Below are 17,523 nucleotides of genomic sequence, written 5' to 3'. Positions count from 1 at the left end.
GAAATCACCCAACCAAGAGCAGCTTGTGGGAAAAAAAAAAGAGATTTCTTTTGGCTTACAGGCTCAAGGGGGAAGCTCCATGATGGCAGGGAAAACAATGGCATGAGCAGAGGGTGGACATCACCCCCTGGCCAACATAAGGTGGACAAAAGCAACAGGAGTGTGTGCTAGACACTGGCATGGGGAAACTGGCTATAACACCCATAGGCCCACCCCCAACAATGCACTGCCTCTAGGAGGCTTTAATTTCCAATTGGTATCAGCTGGGGAATTTAGCATGCAGAACACCTAAGTTTATGGGGAACATCTGACTCAAACCTCCACATTCCACCCTGGCCCCATAAACTGTTATCCATACATGATATAAAATACAATGCATTCAGTCCCATTTTAGAGGTCCTCATGGTTTCTATCAATTCCAATGATGTTCATATATCCCTGTAATCCAAGATCTTTTAACTGAGCCATAATATAAAAAAGTAATCTCAAAAAAACCATAATGGCACAGAATAAACATTCACACTGCAAAAGATGGCATTGGGCATATCAAAGAAATATTCAACCAATACAAGATTTATTTAACCAGGGAAAAACATCAAACTCTGTAACGTCAAGTCCAACAACTCTAGTTTAGTGACAAATCTCCAAGTCTCATAATTCTAATCAGCAACAAGTCTCTGGCATTCCAATTCCACCCTTCCAGCTAGGCTACTCACAGTCCTGGAAAACTTTTTCCAGGGCCAGCAGCTTTCCTTATCAGCCGTCTTATGGTCCCAGCAACTCTACTGGGTCTCCACTGCAATCCACAGTTCATCCTCATGGTTCCATCTGGTCTCCATACAGGTATTTAGCAAACCTGCTTCACACTGCCCAGGGCCATTTCTAAAACACAAGACGGTGTTGCAAACTCAATGACTCTCTCTTTCCTGCATTTCGCATATTCCACAACACCAGGTAGGATGCCAATTTGTTAATCCGGGGAGAATAAAGCAGATTCTGAAGAACAGGACACTTCTTGAGCACTCAGGCCCCTTCAAAAGAGTCGACATTCTTCCTGTTGCCCCAGTGCAGGTCAGCTAGCCCAATCTCAAAGGTTGTAATCTCTCATACAATTTGCAGGTATTCAAATGCACAGTAGTTTAGGCCCTCTGCTCACACCAGTTCATTTCTATTCAAAGCAATCCTGTGCAATTCTCAGGACCCGGGCATAACAGCAAGCTCTTCACACAAACTGTCAGCTCAGTCCAAGCAAAGCTCTTTCTCACCCTCATAAGTCAAACCTCACAATCCATAGTTCTTACTGCCTTCAGGTCTTTCAGCTCTGACCAGAAGAGTCCATCAAGGTATGCTTGCAGCACTGCAAGGTGCCTCTTAAGCCAAGGTTTCAAATCCTTCCACATTCCTCTTGAAAGTCAGCTCCAAAAGGCCAAAGCCCAGGTGTCTAGCAGCAATCCCACTCCTCGGTACCACTTTACTATTACAGTCAGATTCACGTTGCTGGTAGAAATCACCCAACCAAGAGCAGCTTGTGGGAGAAAGTTTATTTTGACTTACAGGCTTGAGGGGAAGCTCCACAATGGCAGGGAAAACGATGGCATGAGCAGAGGGTGGCCATCACCCCCTGGGCAACATAAGGTGGACAACAGCAACAGCAGAGTGTGCCAAACACTGTCCTGGGAAACCTGGCTATAACACCCATAAGCCCGCCTCCAACAACGCACTGCTTCCAGGAGACGTTAATTTCCAAATCTCCATCAGCTGGGAACCCAGCATTCAGAACACCGAAGTTTATTGGGGACACCTGGATCAAACCGCCACACCAAGACCATCTCCATGTCAGTGTTTCACTAGCAGGGCTCGAGGACTCAGAATATGTTTGGACCTGTGCTCAGATTCACAGCAAAGATACAAAGCAAAATCAGTGACAGACAAGACTCATGGAGCCACATCTGAAAAGCCTAGGGGCAAACTTCTGAAGATCACTCTAAGTAGAGTCCCAGAGGAGCTGCCTAATGCCAGCAGTTGAGACAAATGACACTGAAGTTTTGTCTTCCTCAGGAGCTCACTAGATACTTAGCGCCCAAGGGTGGTATGAAATGTGGATCACATACCTGCTGCCTAACTCCTACCAAAATTTCAGGCTCCTAGAAGGGAAACCGGTGTTTGATATACACCATAATGTTTGTACAGTATAGGTTCAAGGAAATAATCATGTTGTTTTGGGAAGGGTTTATCTCGGGGTAGGAGACTGTTTACCATTAAGCCCCCAGACACAAGCCAGAAGCCAGCCTTTCAATTAGGCTCTTCAAGGGACACTAAACTCAAGCCTGCTCTAAGTCTGACACAACCATCCCAAGGAATTATTACTTTTTTATCTTTACTTTTATTCATGTGTATTTCTTTTTAACAGATACTTCTCTTATGCACATTTTCTTAAATATGGAAGGGATGTTTTGAAAAAGAAAGAAAGCTTCTGCATTCTAGTCATGTAAATCCACATACCCAGATATCACTGGAGTATGTGACAAGGAGGCCAGTTTAGTTTTCCATTGGATGCTGTCATTTGTTGACTATCCCAGTGTCCTCTGCAATGGGAATCAGCATGCTAATGTATTTGTCTACTTACTGCGGAATTTCATCCAGGTTGCCTAAAGGATACCTGCCCCCTTCCTGCTTGGACCCCAGGGGGACAGCTGCTGTGCCCTGCATGTCTTGACACTGCCCAGAGGGTCTGTGGGGTCCTGGAATCACCAGTGTGACTGGAGCTTGAGGTGCTGGTATGAAGAGATTCAGCAGCTCATGACCTTGTCCCTTGAGTGAACCTAATGTTGAAAACGTTGCAGAGCATAAATTGCTGTTTAATAGTTTTTGAATGAATTAATGATTTGATGAATGCAAATTACTTGACAACAGGCTTCCTTATCTGAAATTATAAGCAATCCCTTCAAACTCTGGTATCAGAAACATTTCTGTATACCTAAAAATCTTCCAAATTTTATATGTGTGTGTGTGTGTGTGTGTGTGTGTGTGTGTGTGTTTGGTACTACTTTAAAATATTGTTTTGAGTTGTTGACTTAACACATTGTGGCATAATTCTTTCAGTAATGATTTCAATTTGCATCACAAAACCAATTTTGGAGTTAAGTACCTCACAGAAAAAAAGCATATGCAAATAGCTAATGGGCATATGAAGAGGCATTCAGCAAAATTACCAGCAGAATACGAAAGGAAAGGCCTGTTAAAGGTGCTTGTTTCCAAGCCTACGAACCCAGGTTTGGTCCTCCCCAGTTCACACATAAAGTCAGAAGCAAAGTGGCCCATGTGTCTGTGATTCCTAAATGCCTGTGGCAATGGGAGGCGGAACCAGGAGAATCCTGAACCTCACAGGACAGCTAGATTGGATTTGCTGTGGCAAGAACAACAGGAAGAGAAACTGTCTCAAAAAAGATGTCAAAAAGGATGGATGCTTTGAGGTTGTCCCCTGACCTCCACACCTGCATGCCTATATACAGCATATATGTACATGTATTCACACACACACACACACACACACACACACACACACACACACAGTTAGTGTCAAATGTTTAGGAGTAAGGATTCTCATATAATGCTGGTAGGAGAATGAATTTCTACAATGTCTTGGAAATACTGTGTAGCAGTAATTTCTATATTGAGCTGATCATACACCCACTCAGTGACTCCACCGTTCCACTTCCTGGGACATGCTGAGCAGAACAGGCATCACCACGAGACCTGCCCAAGGATGTTCATAGTAGCTTTGCTCACAATAGACAGATCTGAGAACAACCAAAAGTCTTCATCCGTAGAGGAACGGAAAATTTTTATATCTATGCATATGTATATTCTGCGAAGTAATGGCTATAAAAATATACCTCGTGCTACATTTGGATAATTGTCAGTCTTCTGTAAAAGAAGCCATAAATGCACGGATATGTACAATGCCATTCTACCCACATGAAGTTCAAAGGTAGGCAGAGTTAAACAGGGAGTAATTACACATGGGAAAGAAAAAGGGGATCATAGTGGATGGCAGCCCCATGCTGGCACTGGGAGTTAATAATTAGGGAGCATATGAAGGCATCTGCCAGGTGGATGGCAATATTATATTTAGTGACTTGGTGTGGTTTGAATGTAAAATGCCCCGATAGACTTGTTGTGTTTAAGTACTTAACAGTTTAATTCCAGCTGGTGGTGCTGTTTGGGAGGGCTGTGGAACCTTGTGTAGGTGGGGTCTTACTGGAGGAAGTGGGTCACTGGGGGTGGGCCTTGAGGTTTTGCAGGCCAGCCTGGCTCCCTGGGCTGTGGTTCCATGAATATTTACTTATTATAATTCATGGAACTGTAAGTTTGTGGTTTGCACACTTCTGTACACGTTATACTTTAAGCAACATTTAAAAAATAAGTGCCAGGGGCTCTTAATGTTGGCTTTGGTTGGTATTTTTATATGCACCCATTTTATATAACAAAATGACCAACTTACTTACAAAAGGTTCATTTTGCCTTTCAGCTTGGGAGCGTGCAGTCTATGGCTGACTGCCTGCACTGGCGTGTGTGTGTATGTGTGTGTGTGTGTGTGTGTGTGAGTGTGTGTGTCAAGGCAGCGAGTGAGCACACCAGGTCACGGGTGTGGAGCAAGCCTGGCACACGTGGGCCAGGGAGCAAAGAGGGAAAACAGAAGGGCAAGGAGCCACTGTTGCCTTCAAGGCTATGCCCCCAAGGGCTTAGGAACTTTCCAGTAGACCAAGCTCCTGCAGAGTCCATGACCTCAGGACCTACAGGACCAAATTTAACAAATGCCCTTTTGGGTGATAGTTATCCAATTTATAGAAATGCTAGTGTTAAAGTTTTGACTTAGGATGTTTGCCTAATGTTCAGAAGAAATTAGTGCATTAGAGAAATTCCCAAGTAAGCTAAATTAAGTGAAATTCTTTTTTTCACTGGTTCATTTTCATTTCATCTTATACTTACTATTTTTGGTGTTTCGAGGTAGGGTATTGCTCTAGCTCAGGCTCACCTGGAACTCACTATGTCGGGTCAGGGTGGCCTCGAACTCCTGGCACGCCTCCTCTGAAATTCTGAATTAAACATCTAACGGTGATTTTGTTGAATGTCAGCTATTATGGTCCTCCTCTGTGAAATCATGGCCTTAAGTAAATAAGATGCATATATCTTATTGAATGATTCATTCTAAAGATTCTCACAAATACTGATTTGAAGAAATGAAGGATTACTAAGATAATCACGGGAAATATTCGCTTTAGAGTGAGGTTTGGAAGTTGCCAAAAAATAGGTAACTTTACACTGAAACTTACAGCATGAGCTGACAGTCAAGTTCCTTCCCTGTGACCCATGGAGTCCACGGCCACAAAAGCCATGTTTGTACAAGTCAGTAACTCCTCACTGAAGGCGACAGTGGACATTTGCCATCTGTTCTTCCTCTTAGATGGGAAGTTTTAAGTCATACATTGAGTATGATATTGGCATCAATTTTTGCATGGATATGTTTCTAAATCAGATATAGTGCTGATCTATAAACTCATAGTTAAAAATGTGCATATTGGAATTTAAAATTTTTCTCAGAGCAAGCAAAACAAATCTAAGCAAGCAGAAGCAAGAACACAAGAGGGATATTTTCCTCAGAATAAATTATGGAGCATGCCCTTTATTTGTTGTTTTAAAGATAGTGAGATGGGCTGGAGAGATGGCTTAATGGCAAAGTGCTTGCCTGTGAAGCCTAAGGTCCCCAGTTTGAGGCTCAATTCCCCAGGACCCATGTAAGCCAGATGTACAAGGTGGCACATGCGTCTAGAGTTTTTTTTGTAGTGGCTGGAGGCCCTGGCGTGGCCATTCTCTCTCTCTCTCTCTCTGCCTCTTTCTCTATCTGTCTGTCTGTGTGTCACTCTCAAATAAATAAATAAAAATAAAGAAAGAGTTGGTAAGAAATTGGATTTCTAATATATATGTTATATATAAAATAGAATTCACAAGTGAAGATATCTGGTTGTGGTCTTGGCATTTTCCTTGTTGATTATGATTCATGTCTTCCTCTAGAACACTACTTTAGATTAAAGCCAATTTAATTTCCATAGTGTAACAAAACTTTCTTATCTATAGCTCCTCTTGTTATGTCACTGTACATTTCATTTCCATTAACAGGCTTATAATTTCTACTAAATGCAGTTATGTTTTAAGTTTATTTTTTGAGGTAAACCCAACAGACTGGCCTTTTTTTATGTGAGAGAGTAAGAGTGAGAACAGAGAGAAAGCGAGGGAGAGAGAGAGAAAATTAGCATGCCAGGGCCTCAGCCATTGTAATCGAACTCCATACACGTGCACCACCTTGTGCGCATGTGCAGCCTTGCATGCCTGCATCACTTTTTGTGTGTCTGGCTTACATAGGACCTAGAGAGTAAAACATGGGTCCTTAGGCTTTGCAGGCAAGTGTCTTAAGTGCTAAGCCATCTCTCCAGCCCTAATGCAGTTTTTAATCATGATATTAAAAATAACAACAAATAAATCTACATTCATATTATTTTTTATTTATTTTTTTATTTATTTGAGAGCGACAGACACAGAGAGAAAGACAGATAGAGGGAGAGAGAGAGAATGGGCGCGCCAGGGCTTCCAGCCTCTGCAAACGAACTCCAGATGCGTGCGCCCCCTTGTGCATCTGGCTAACGTGGGACCTGGGGAACCGAGCCTCAAACCGGGGTCCTTAGGCTTCATAGGCGAGCGCTTAACCGCTAAGCCATCTCCCCAGCCCAACATTCATATTATTTTTATGTTTACCTATGTGTTTTCTTTGTTGCTATGCTGGTTTTATTTGCGCTGCTATCTAGTGTTGATTCATGTCCATCAAGAAGACTCTGCGATTTCTCGTAGAGAAGGTTTGCTAGTGATAGATTCCTTCAGTTTTTGTTAGTCTGTGGATGTCTCAATTTTTTTATTTTAGAAAGCATTCTTGGTGTTGTTTTTTTTTTTTATTTCAGCACTTTGATTATTTCTTCCCATTGCCTTCAGACATTTCTGTTTTCTCATGAGAAATCAGTTGATAGTTTATTGAAGATCTTTTGTACATACTAAGTTGTTTTTCTCTAGCTGATTTCAAGATTTTCTTTGTCTTTGGATAATTTGACTATGTTGTGTCTATACGTTGATATCCGTGTACTTATCTTTTATGAATTTATTGAATTTTTTGGGCTTATAGTTTAATGTCTTTTGCCATACTGTGGGCATTTTCATCTGTTGTTTTCCAAATATTCTTTCTACCATTTCTCCTTCTTCTCTTTCTAGTATACCCATTCATTTGTTTGTACATGTGATGGTCTACCATAGGACTTGGAAGGTCATTGCATTTTTCTCTGCTCAAACTGTCTGTTGCTCAAACTGAATGTGCTTTTCCTCACTCTATCTTTCACTTCACTGTCTCCCACCTGCTTCAATCTCTTGTTAAATCCTTCTACTGAATGTTTTTAAAATATTTCTATTTGTTTATTTGAGAGAGAGAGATGGAGGGAGGAAGAGAGAGAGAATGGGCATGGCAGGGCCTTCAGCCACTGCAGATGAACTCTAGACACTTGCAACATCTTGTACATCTGGATTACATGGGTCCTGGGGAATCAAACCTGGGTCCTTTGGCTTTGCAGGCAGGTTGCCTAAACCACTTAATCCCTACATCCCCTAAATGCTTTAATTAAGTATTTCATTTCTCAATTTCAGAATGTCTATTTTATTCTTTAAAAATAATTGCTGTCTCCTTACATGCATATTTTTCTTTGGTAAAACATTAGTCTCATATTTTTCTCTAGTTTTTAACTATAGTCAACTTAGGTCTGGGAGTATATTTAAATAGTGAATAAAGTCTTTGACTATGAAGTTCAACAGCTAAATTTCCTTGGGGAAAAGTTTACTGATAGCCTCTTTTATTTTTATTTATTTATTTATTTACTTGACAGAGAGAAAGAGGGAGAAAGAGAGAGAGAGAGAGAATGGGCATGCCAGGGCTCTAGCCTCTGCAAACGAACTCCAGACGCATGCTCTCCCTTGCGCATCTGGCTAACTTGGGTCCTGAGGAATTGAACCTCGGTTCTTTGGCTTTGCAGATAAATACCTTAACGGCTAAGCCATCTCTCCAGCCCTGGTTATTTTATTCTTGTGCAAGGCTCATATTGTCTATTTTGCACACATTCTAATTTTCTGTTGTTGTTATCAAAAAGTAGAAATTTTAAACAATGTGTTATTTTGTAATTGTACTAAATTTATCCAGCAAGTCCATATTCTTTGTCATGACTTGCCACTGGTAAGTCATCACCTAATGATCGAGCAAATAGTTTTATAATATATGGAATCAGTAAATATCTCCACCTTTCCTTAGAGCCTTGGTGTATGTATTTGGGTATATATTCAATACTCACATAGGACAAGTATAGCTCTACCTTTGTCTTTACTTCCTGTTCTTGTAGAACCTCAAATTTAGCCAGAGGCAAGAGTTAAGGACCTTCAAAAGTCTTTGCTGAGGAAGAAAACATATCTATGCATGCATATAACTACACATGAGCATGGCTTTCAAGAGTCTGAGAAATGTGTTGGGGTTGATTACTACTTATTCCCTATAGTATTCTTTTAAATATATATACTTTTTAATATTTTATTTTTATTTATTTGAGAAAGAGAGAGAGAGAAGGGGAGAGAGGGAGAGAGAGAGACAGAGGGAGAAAATGGGTGCACCAGGGCCTCTAGCCACTGCAAATGAACTCTAGACTTATGCACCACCTTGTGCATCTGGCTTAAGTGGGTCGTGGGAAATTGAACTGAGGTCCTTGGGCTTTGCAATAAGTGACCTAACTGCTAAGACTGCTAAGTCATCTCTCTAGCTCACTATTTTTCTTTTACTCTTTTTTATTAACCTGTTTTTTTTTTTGCCACAAATGTTATTCATGGACTCAGGCAACTATGAAATGAAATGATGGCTTCTATTTGTTTTATCAAGGGTCCCAAGTAAAACTTTCAACTGGATCATTTCCAAGGAAGGTCACACAAGAGTGCTTTGTAAGCGAGTTTCATAGGTGATTGTCAGACTGCTTAAATAGTGAAAATTCCTTGGGAATGAATGAAGCTTTAAAGGAATTCCAATGCCATCTTCCCCTGCAGTGTCTGCTAGGCTACTGGTTTTCTCTGTAGTTATGGGCTATGTATTGGTTTCCATGTTGACCACAGAACCATGGAAGAAGGTAAGGGAAGACAGTGAGCAAGAATTGGGCAAATTAAATTCTCATAAGGCAGTTTTCCTAGCAAGTTACAAGTGTTTTCTTTAATTTGTGTCATTTTTCTTTGTACGAATTCTTAAAGATTGCTATACAATTTTAATTTCCAGAATTCTAAAAACTCACTTCTAGTCTATTTGCCAATGTTTCTTTGCTTTTATGGCAGAGAGAATTTTCTGCTTTATTGGGGAAAAAATGGCAGGAACTTATTTGATCATTCTTGCTTAGATACCTCTCAGAGCATTCTTTGAAAGCATATTGCAGGGAACTGAAGTGGCCTCTTGCTACTTCAAGTAAGAAAATAAAGAAGATTGCCTTTATAAAAATATATGTCAGTGAGAAAAAGGATTTTATGAAAATCTAAGAACAGAAATTTATGAATTCTTATTCTTAATGTCCTCCTATTCTACTCCAGGCTGAGATTACATATCAAATTATCCATTTCATCCCATTATAAATACAGATTTATAAAAAATTGTTTATTTGAGAGAGAAAGAGGCAGATACAGAGAGAGAGATGAGAAAGAGAAGAGAGATAGACAGGCACAGGGAATGGGTGTGCCAAGGCCTCCAGCTGCTGAAAGCAAACTCCAGAAGCATGTGTCACCTTTGTGCATCTGTCTTTAAGTGGGGAATCAAACCCAGGTCTTTAGGCTTTGCAGGTAGCACCATCTCTCCAGCCATATAAAGAGCTTTTGACATTAGGGCACCTTTTGGGCTGCTGCCCACCCTTTAGAGTATCTCTTCACTCTTGAGCTTCAGTAAGATGATGTGGTTTAACCTAAAATTGTGCCATATGCAGAAAATGTGCAGAGCATTTCTGTGTGAATGATTATAGTCTAGATGAACTAGGTACAATATACAGTTCTCCACATGTGGATATAATGTTTTGTTGTATACAATGCCAGAAAAGTTATGATCAGTGTTCATTTTATTTCAGTGGAAGAAATAATCCTGGTAATCAGAAGACAGCAAATGCCAAGAAAGGAGCCATCAAAAAAATTACAAGATCAAACCATCTTCCAAAACTCAGTCCATGATTCCAGGACTGGGTGGGTTTTTGTTTATTCTGTCATCCTTTTCCTCATCCATACTCTTCAGCATCTGAAGTTAACATTCAGCACATTTTCCAGGAAAATAGATAAGAAAGAGCTGCAAAACATCTTCTTACAGAAGTTGACTCCTTTGTATGCATAAGTCATGTTTTTGCAGTGACCCTATCTAGTATCAATGTTTGTGGGTTTTTTTTTTTTTCAACATGACAGGGACCCTAAGAGTTGATGTCATTGCACTTACACTCAGCAGTGTGCCTGTGATCTGCTCTGATAGTGATGGCATTCCTGTATTTGGTTTCAATTTGACTGTTAGCTAAAGTTTTAAAAAAGAGATATTTTCACTATTTTAGGTTTTGTCATGCTCCACTCAGCTTTTTAAACTCAAGGTTCAACCATAACTGCAAATCGAATGCACATTAACGTTTTTTGGTTTTACAAGGTAGGGTCTCCCTTTAGCTCAGGCTGACATGGAATTATTTATGCAGTCTCAGGGTGGCCTCGAACTCATGGCGATCCTCCTACCTCTGCCTCCCGAGTGCTGGGATTAAAGGCGTGCACCACCACACCGGGCTCACATTAACTTTTGACTGAAATAAGGGTTTTTACAAGAATAACTTTCAGGGCTGGAGAGATGGCTTAGCAGTTAAGGTGCTTGATTGTGAAGCCTAAGGCCTCATGTTCAACTCTCCAGGTCCCATGTAAGCCATATGTAAGCACCCAAGGTCCCACATGTGCTCTAGGAGGAACACACATCTGGAGTTTGATTGCAGTGGCTGAGGCCCTGGTGCACCAATGCTCTCTCTTTTTCACTCTCACTCTCTCACATAAAAAAGGAAAAATAGAATAACTTTCAGTCATGATTCAAGTTGTTCATAGTTACCCCTCCCTTGTCATGAACGTAGATGGTTTTGGGCAAGTCCTTTCACCTAATTTTTATCTCCCACACCTGTAAGACTTAGAAAAATGATATGACTTCTATTTTTTCTATCATTCCAGACAGCCAATGCTTATTCATTTGCAAGGTGCAGCCACTGAGTGTGTGGTGGCTAGTCATTATGTGATGTTTATTAACTCATAATTGAGGTCTAGTTATATGTACCAAATTTTGAAATTGTTCAAAATACTGAAGTCTAAAAGTAGACATATAGAGACAGAAGAGAATAAAAGTATTTTTAAAGGATTTATAAAATTCTTCTATTTGGTTAGACTGTTTTGTGATTTACATAGATTGTATAACTGTTACCAAGGTCTGAAACATACATGTAATTTATTAGCCCATTTTAATCATTGAAATTATTAAATTATTAATTTGTTTTCACCTGTATCTGGCACTAAAACTAAGTTTTATTTAGTATGTCCAGTAATGAATACCAAAAAATTCAACCAATGTTTACTTTTAAAAAAAAGAATGCAGAATTTCATGCAACCAAATAATTCCTTATGTGTCTTTAAAATCCAATGCAGAAAATATAAAATAACTTATTTTTATTCTGTACTGGAAGTATTTGGAAATATGTTCCCTTCTTAAGCTAATTCCAGAAATTAGGTACCATGATGCATATTAGTAGACAAATAATAGAAATTTGTGTCTTATACTATGCTTCCTGACACTGTCAGAAACTGGCACTTTGATTTTATGTTAATTATCATTTTCAATGAAAAAAATGTATTTCTTTCATACAGAACCAAGCCACTATAGGAACTAGATCGAGGAACATTCATAATTATCTTGGTTGCTAGGATAGTATATCTGCCACTTTCAACTGTTAATTTTGTAGGAATTATTTTGAGTTGCTTTCCAGATTATCAGGAAATGTCTGAAAGAAAGTGATGGCATGTTGAAAAGATAGTATAAAGAATTGAAACAGGAAGCTCTTAAGATCTTTGTCATAAAATCAGCTTTGTTACTTCTAAGCTTCTAACTTGGGTAAATCACTTCTCATTGCCTCAAGTTTTTATTTTATTTTATTTTAGAGTTGGAAACATTTACCCTAATTCAGCTGCATAGGGATTTCTGTGTAGAGAAGGATACTTGTCACATTTTTATTTGTTTACTTCTTTATGTTCATTTCCTTTTATGAGGTTGTGAGTTAGCTTTTACTAAATGTAGGGGTGTAAAAACAACTTTTACAAAATAAAATATGGAAATAAAAGGCAAAGTTTTGTAAGAATTGCTAACTGCCTTCTAGCCGTCAATGCAAAAAAAGTGACACAGTTCTCATTCTGTTATGTAGAAGAAATATATAAACAGTGCAATGGTTTCATGTGATTCTAGGTTCTAAAGATATATGTTATATGAAATTTTATACTAAATTGCAATTTTAATAATCAGAACAGAAATGACAAGGTCTTAATTTTGTTTGATATTCAAGTATATACTAATACTTGTTTTTATTGGATTGTAACATTCACAGTTATTCAAATGTCAGTAAAATATATGTAAAACTAATGTAATTCAATTTTAATATTTAATTTTAATAATAGAATTAAAACATCTAATGAACTTCAAAATTTTAAATACCTAAATATTGGAGCCCGCGGAGGGGTGGGGTAGCTCCAGGTAAGCTGAGTGCCTGGCCGGGCCTGGCCGAGTGCCGCCCACCCGCCATTGAGCCATGGAGATCGGCGCCGAGATCAGCCTCAAGGTCTGGAGTACCATTAAGGAGAAACTGCAAGAATTGGGAGCTTATGCTGATGAAGAACTTCCTGATTACATTATGGTGATGGTGGCCAATAAGAAAGGTCAGGACCAAATGACAGAGGACCTGTCCCCGTTTCTAGGGAACAACACAATTCGATTCTCCGTATGGCTTCATGGTGTATTAGATAAACTTTGCTCTGTTACAACTGAGCCCTAAAGTCTTCCGATACCAGTATCTTTGATAGTAACGTGCCTTCAAGTAAGGGTAGCTTTAGTAGGGGCATGAAAGAAGGCACAAAGCTGCCATCCCTCCCCTCGTTGTTCCTAGCAGAAGACCTGACAAAAGAGATGTCAGAGTTTCTACAAGTTCACAGGAGCAGCAAACCACTAATGTCAGACAGACTTACAATGATGGAGCTTCAACCCTACTAATGTCAACAGTGAAACCTCGAAGAGAGCCAGCACCCTCTGAAGATGTGATTGATATTAAGCCAGAACCAGATGATCTCATTGATGAAGACCTCAATTTTGTGCAGGAGAATCCCTTATCTCAAAAAAACAAAATCCTCCAGTGATGTTTGCATATGGTTCTTCTCACCCTTCAATTGAAATATATTGACCTCCTGCAGGTAGAAATGCAGAGACTGGTGCTCACTTGAACAGGTTGCAGTTTCAACCACAGCAGAACAGTTTTCATGCCGCCAAGCAGCTTGATATGTAGAACACCCAGGTATGTGAACCAGGACGCTGTGTGAACCAGAAGTGCTCAACAGCTTAGAAGAAACCTACAGTCTCTTCCTTAGAAACAGCCTGGAAAAAATGTGTATGGAGGGTGAAAACTTTTGGAAAAGAAAGTTGCCTGTGGTAAGTACAGTTGTTAAAGTAAAGAACTTCAGTCATGATGGAGAAGAGGAGGAGGAAGTTGACGATTATGGCTCCCAGACAGGGAATGTGTCCAGCAGTGTGTCAGTACTGGCAAAGCCAGAGAGGAGACCTTCTCTTCCACCTTCTAAACAAGCTAACGAGAATCGGATTTTGAAGGCTTTCTCTGAAGCTCAAGAAAAACAACTAACTCTTCTGCAGTTCCACAGAAACAGACACTTCCAGTTGCTCACAGAACTTGAGCTTCTCAAGAAGAATTGCTAGCGGAAATGGTCCAAGGGCAAAGCAGGACAACCAGAATAAGTTCTCCCATTAAAGAAGAAGGAGCAAAAGGAGAACACACAAAGTATTCCAGGAAATCAACAGGGACAGTTGTTATCCTGACTCCAAATTGACCCGGTAATGGTGGAAACGATGGAGATGAGCCCAGATTACAATGGCATGGACTCCATGGTCCATGCAGACACGGGATCATTCATTCTGAAGAAGCCAAAGCTGTCTGAGGAAATAGTCATGACACCAAACCAGGAGTCAGGGATGAAGAATGCAGATACCCGTTGGGTACTTTCAGGGCACCTTATGCACACACGAGATCTTGCACAACCAGAGAAACCTGCTAGTCCCAAGTTTATAGTGACGCTGGATGGTGTCCCTAGCCCCCTAGGATACGTGTCAGATCAAGAGAAGGAGATGTGCTTTGAAGGAATGAAACCTGTAAACCAAACTGCAGCCTCAAACAAGGGACTCATAGGTCTCCTCCACCCACAGCAGTTGCAGTGATGATCAGGCAGCTTGAGGACGCAGATGGTAGCTTTTCTAACGCCGAGATGAGTGACCTGAATATGGCACAAAAGCCAGACAAGCTTTTGGAGCACTGCAAGTACTGGCCTGCTTGTAAAAATGGGGATGAATGTGCATACCATCCTCTTGTTTTACCTTGCAAAGCCTTCCCCAATTGAAAATTTGCTGAAAAATGTCTTGTTTGTGCATCCAAATTGTGAATATGATGCGAAGTGTACTCAACCAGATTGTGCCTTCACTCACATGAGTACAAGAATGCCAGAACTGACTCCGAAAGCGGAGGTCACCTCACCATCTCCGTCTTCTAGTGGTCAGCGCTGTCGCTACTTCCCAGCTCGTAAGAAGATGGAGTGTCCCTTTGATCATCCAAAACACTGTGGGTTTCATACTCAGTGTACAAGACCAGACTGCATGTTTTGCCATCCTTCCATGACTGTACCACCAAGACATGCCTTGAAATGGATTAGACCTCAAACCAGCCAAGGACACCCAGTCCTACCTGGCAGATCACGCTGTTTGAAAGCTTCCATCTCCTGATGAGAGATGGTCTACAGAACTTGTCAAATCTTTGAAATTTGAATATATTGCTTTCATAATAATTTTATTGCCAAACTGAAGTGTTTAATTTTTCATGTTTGTAAGTTTATTGTGGTTTCAACATTGTTTTGACTATGAAAGACAGTTTAAAGAAAAAACAAGTCCTATTAGAGGATTGGAGGTGTGTTTGTAAAAAAAAATACTAATAAAATAAAATACAATACCTAAATATCACAGAGTACTATGGACGATGTTTTATTAACAGGAAATGTTACTTGAATAAAAAAAAGATAATAATGAATATTATTACCAGTGTTGCAGTCTGGTTCGCATTGCTGGTAGAAATCACCCAACCAAGAGCAGTTTCTGGGATAAAGAGATTTTGGCTTACAGGCTCGAGGGGAAGCTCCATGATGGCAGGGGAAAACGATGGCATGAGCAGAGGGTGGATATCACCCTCTGGCCAACATAAGGTGGACCACAGCAACAGGAGGGTGTGCCAAAATCTGGCATGGGGAAACTGGCTATAAAGCCCATAAGCCGCTCCCGGCAATACATTCCCTCCAGGAGGCATTAATTCCCAAATATCCATCAGCTGGGGAGCTAGCATTTACAACACCTAAGTTTATGGGGGACACCTGAATCAAACCACCACAACCAGGTTATGGTACTATTGCAATGTCATGTGTTGCTGGTTGGGTATAAAATGGAATAGACACTTTGGAAAACTGTTCCTCAAAAAGCTAAACAGAAAGACCGAACAGCTCATCCCTGTGGACACAAGAGGGAGAAGTGGGAGTCTACACAAAATGTGTAAGTTAATGTTTGTAGTTTGTTCATAATAAAGTAAAGTAAAAACAGCTCACATGTCCATTCTCTGATGGATGGATAAACAAAACATGGAATAATAGTCAAACAATGGATATTATTTGTTCTTAAAAAGAAATAAGTTGCTTTCTGTGCTACAACATAGATAAGACTTGGAAACACCCCTAAATAAAAGAATTCACAAAAGCCCAGGCTGGCAGACTTTGTAAGCCCACACCTTTAACTGCTGAGCCATTCCCCTAGCCCTGATTCTTTTTCTCTTATTGTCTCCAGTTTTCTAGGATTTCCCTTCAAACAATTGAACATAGGCACACTAATGGTTTTAATGTGCTTAGTTTTCATTTCCTTTTTCCTTTCTGTCTTTGCCTCTTAAGTCTCTTCCTAATGACTGATTTTTTTTCCCCTCTTTTTTTTGGGCCTCATATTTTGCTGCTTGTCATATCTATAAATTTTGCATTGGCTCATGGATATTAGGGATCAAAATCATATGTCCACAAGCAACTGTTTTGTCAATTTTTTTTTTTTTTGGTCCAGCTTCCTGTTTAGTCAGCAAAAGGATAAATTTACCTATGTCATTCGTCAAGGCCAGAAAGAAAGTATCCATCTACTTAGTAGTAAGGTCTCTAAAAAAAGAACATATTAAAAAAATTCAATATGGGCTGGAGAGATGGCTTAGCGGTTGAGCGCTTGCTGGTGAAGCCTAAGGACCCCGGTTCGAGGCTTGCTTCCCCAGGTCCCACGTTAGCCAGATGCACAAGGGGGCGCACGTATCTGGAGTTCGTTTGTAGAGGCTGGAAGCCCTGGCGCACCCATTCTCTCTCTCTCCCTCTATCTGTTTTTCTCTCTGTGTCTGTCGCGCTCAAAAAAAAATTAAAATGTTAAAAAAAATTCAATATGAAATCCATTTTGATTTGCATGTATTACACTTATGTATGCCATCACTTAAGAATAAGGTATGTTTTTCTTACTTTAATAACTGAAATTGATGTGTCATAGAACACTAGGAAGCCCTGTGTCTTGTCTTGTTTGCTGAGGAGGGAAGGGCATTGTGAAGCAAGAACCAAAGGGCATGTGCTGATGAAATTGGTGGACTGTGCAAAGACTGCTATGTACTCACTGAGTTGCTCTCTTTTTCTTCGGAACACACAGCCAGGCTACATTTCACAAGTGTGAAGTGCTTTGTTTCCCAGTCTGTGGTTCATATTACTGATTTGTTTACTCATGTATGTATGAAACTGCTGAACGATGCGTGGTGTGCCTGCAGCCATGTTTAGTGCTTAGCTGTGTGTGACCCTGATCAACGTCAGTTAACTCTTTCGTATTTTGTTTTGTTTGGGGGGGGTGGTTGTGGGCTTCTTCTTCCCTCCACCCCCTTCTTTTAAGAGAGAGAGGCCAAGAGAGAGAATGGGTGCACCAGGGCCTTTCAGCCTCTCTGAACGAACTCCAGACATGAGCGCTGCCTTGTGGACATGTGTGGCATTACATGCCTGCAT

General features: G+C 40.3%; 1 protein-coding gene and 1 pseudogene across 1 annotated transcript in view; both read left to right on the top strand.

Moving 5' to 3' along the window:
* The window catches only part of Ccdc169 (coiled-coil domain containing 169), a 46,872-nt gene extending 36,546 nt beyond the window's left edge, over positions 1–10,326 (top strand). Inside the window, exon 8 of the mRNA XM_045154771.1 lies at positions 10,227–10,326. Coding sequence (XP_045010706.1) covers positions 10,227–10,326 — 100 coding nt within the window. The remainder of the gene's footprint in view (positions 1–10,226) is intronic.
* A 2,630-nt stretch (positions 10,327–12,956) lies between these two features.
* Positions 12,957–15,202, top strand: LOC123462286 (annotated as a pseudogene).
* The last annotated feature ends 2,321 nt before the right edge of the window (positions 15,203–17,523 follow it).

The sequence above is a fragment of the Jaculus jaculus genome, chromosome 7 (assembly GCF_020740685.1).
Source record: "Jaculus jaculus isolate mJacJac1 chromosome 7, mJacJac1.mat.Y.cur, whole genome shotgun sequence".
NCBI lineage: Eukaryota > Metazoa > Chordata > Mammalia > Rodentia > Dipodidae > Jaculus > Jaculus jaculus.
The sequence above is the reverse complement of the archived record's forward strand: the minus strand, read 5'-3'. Positions and strand labels throughout refer to the sequence as shown.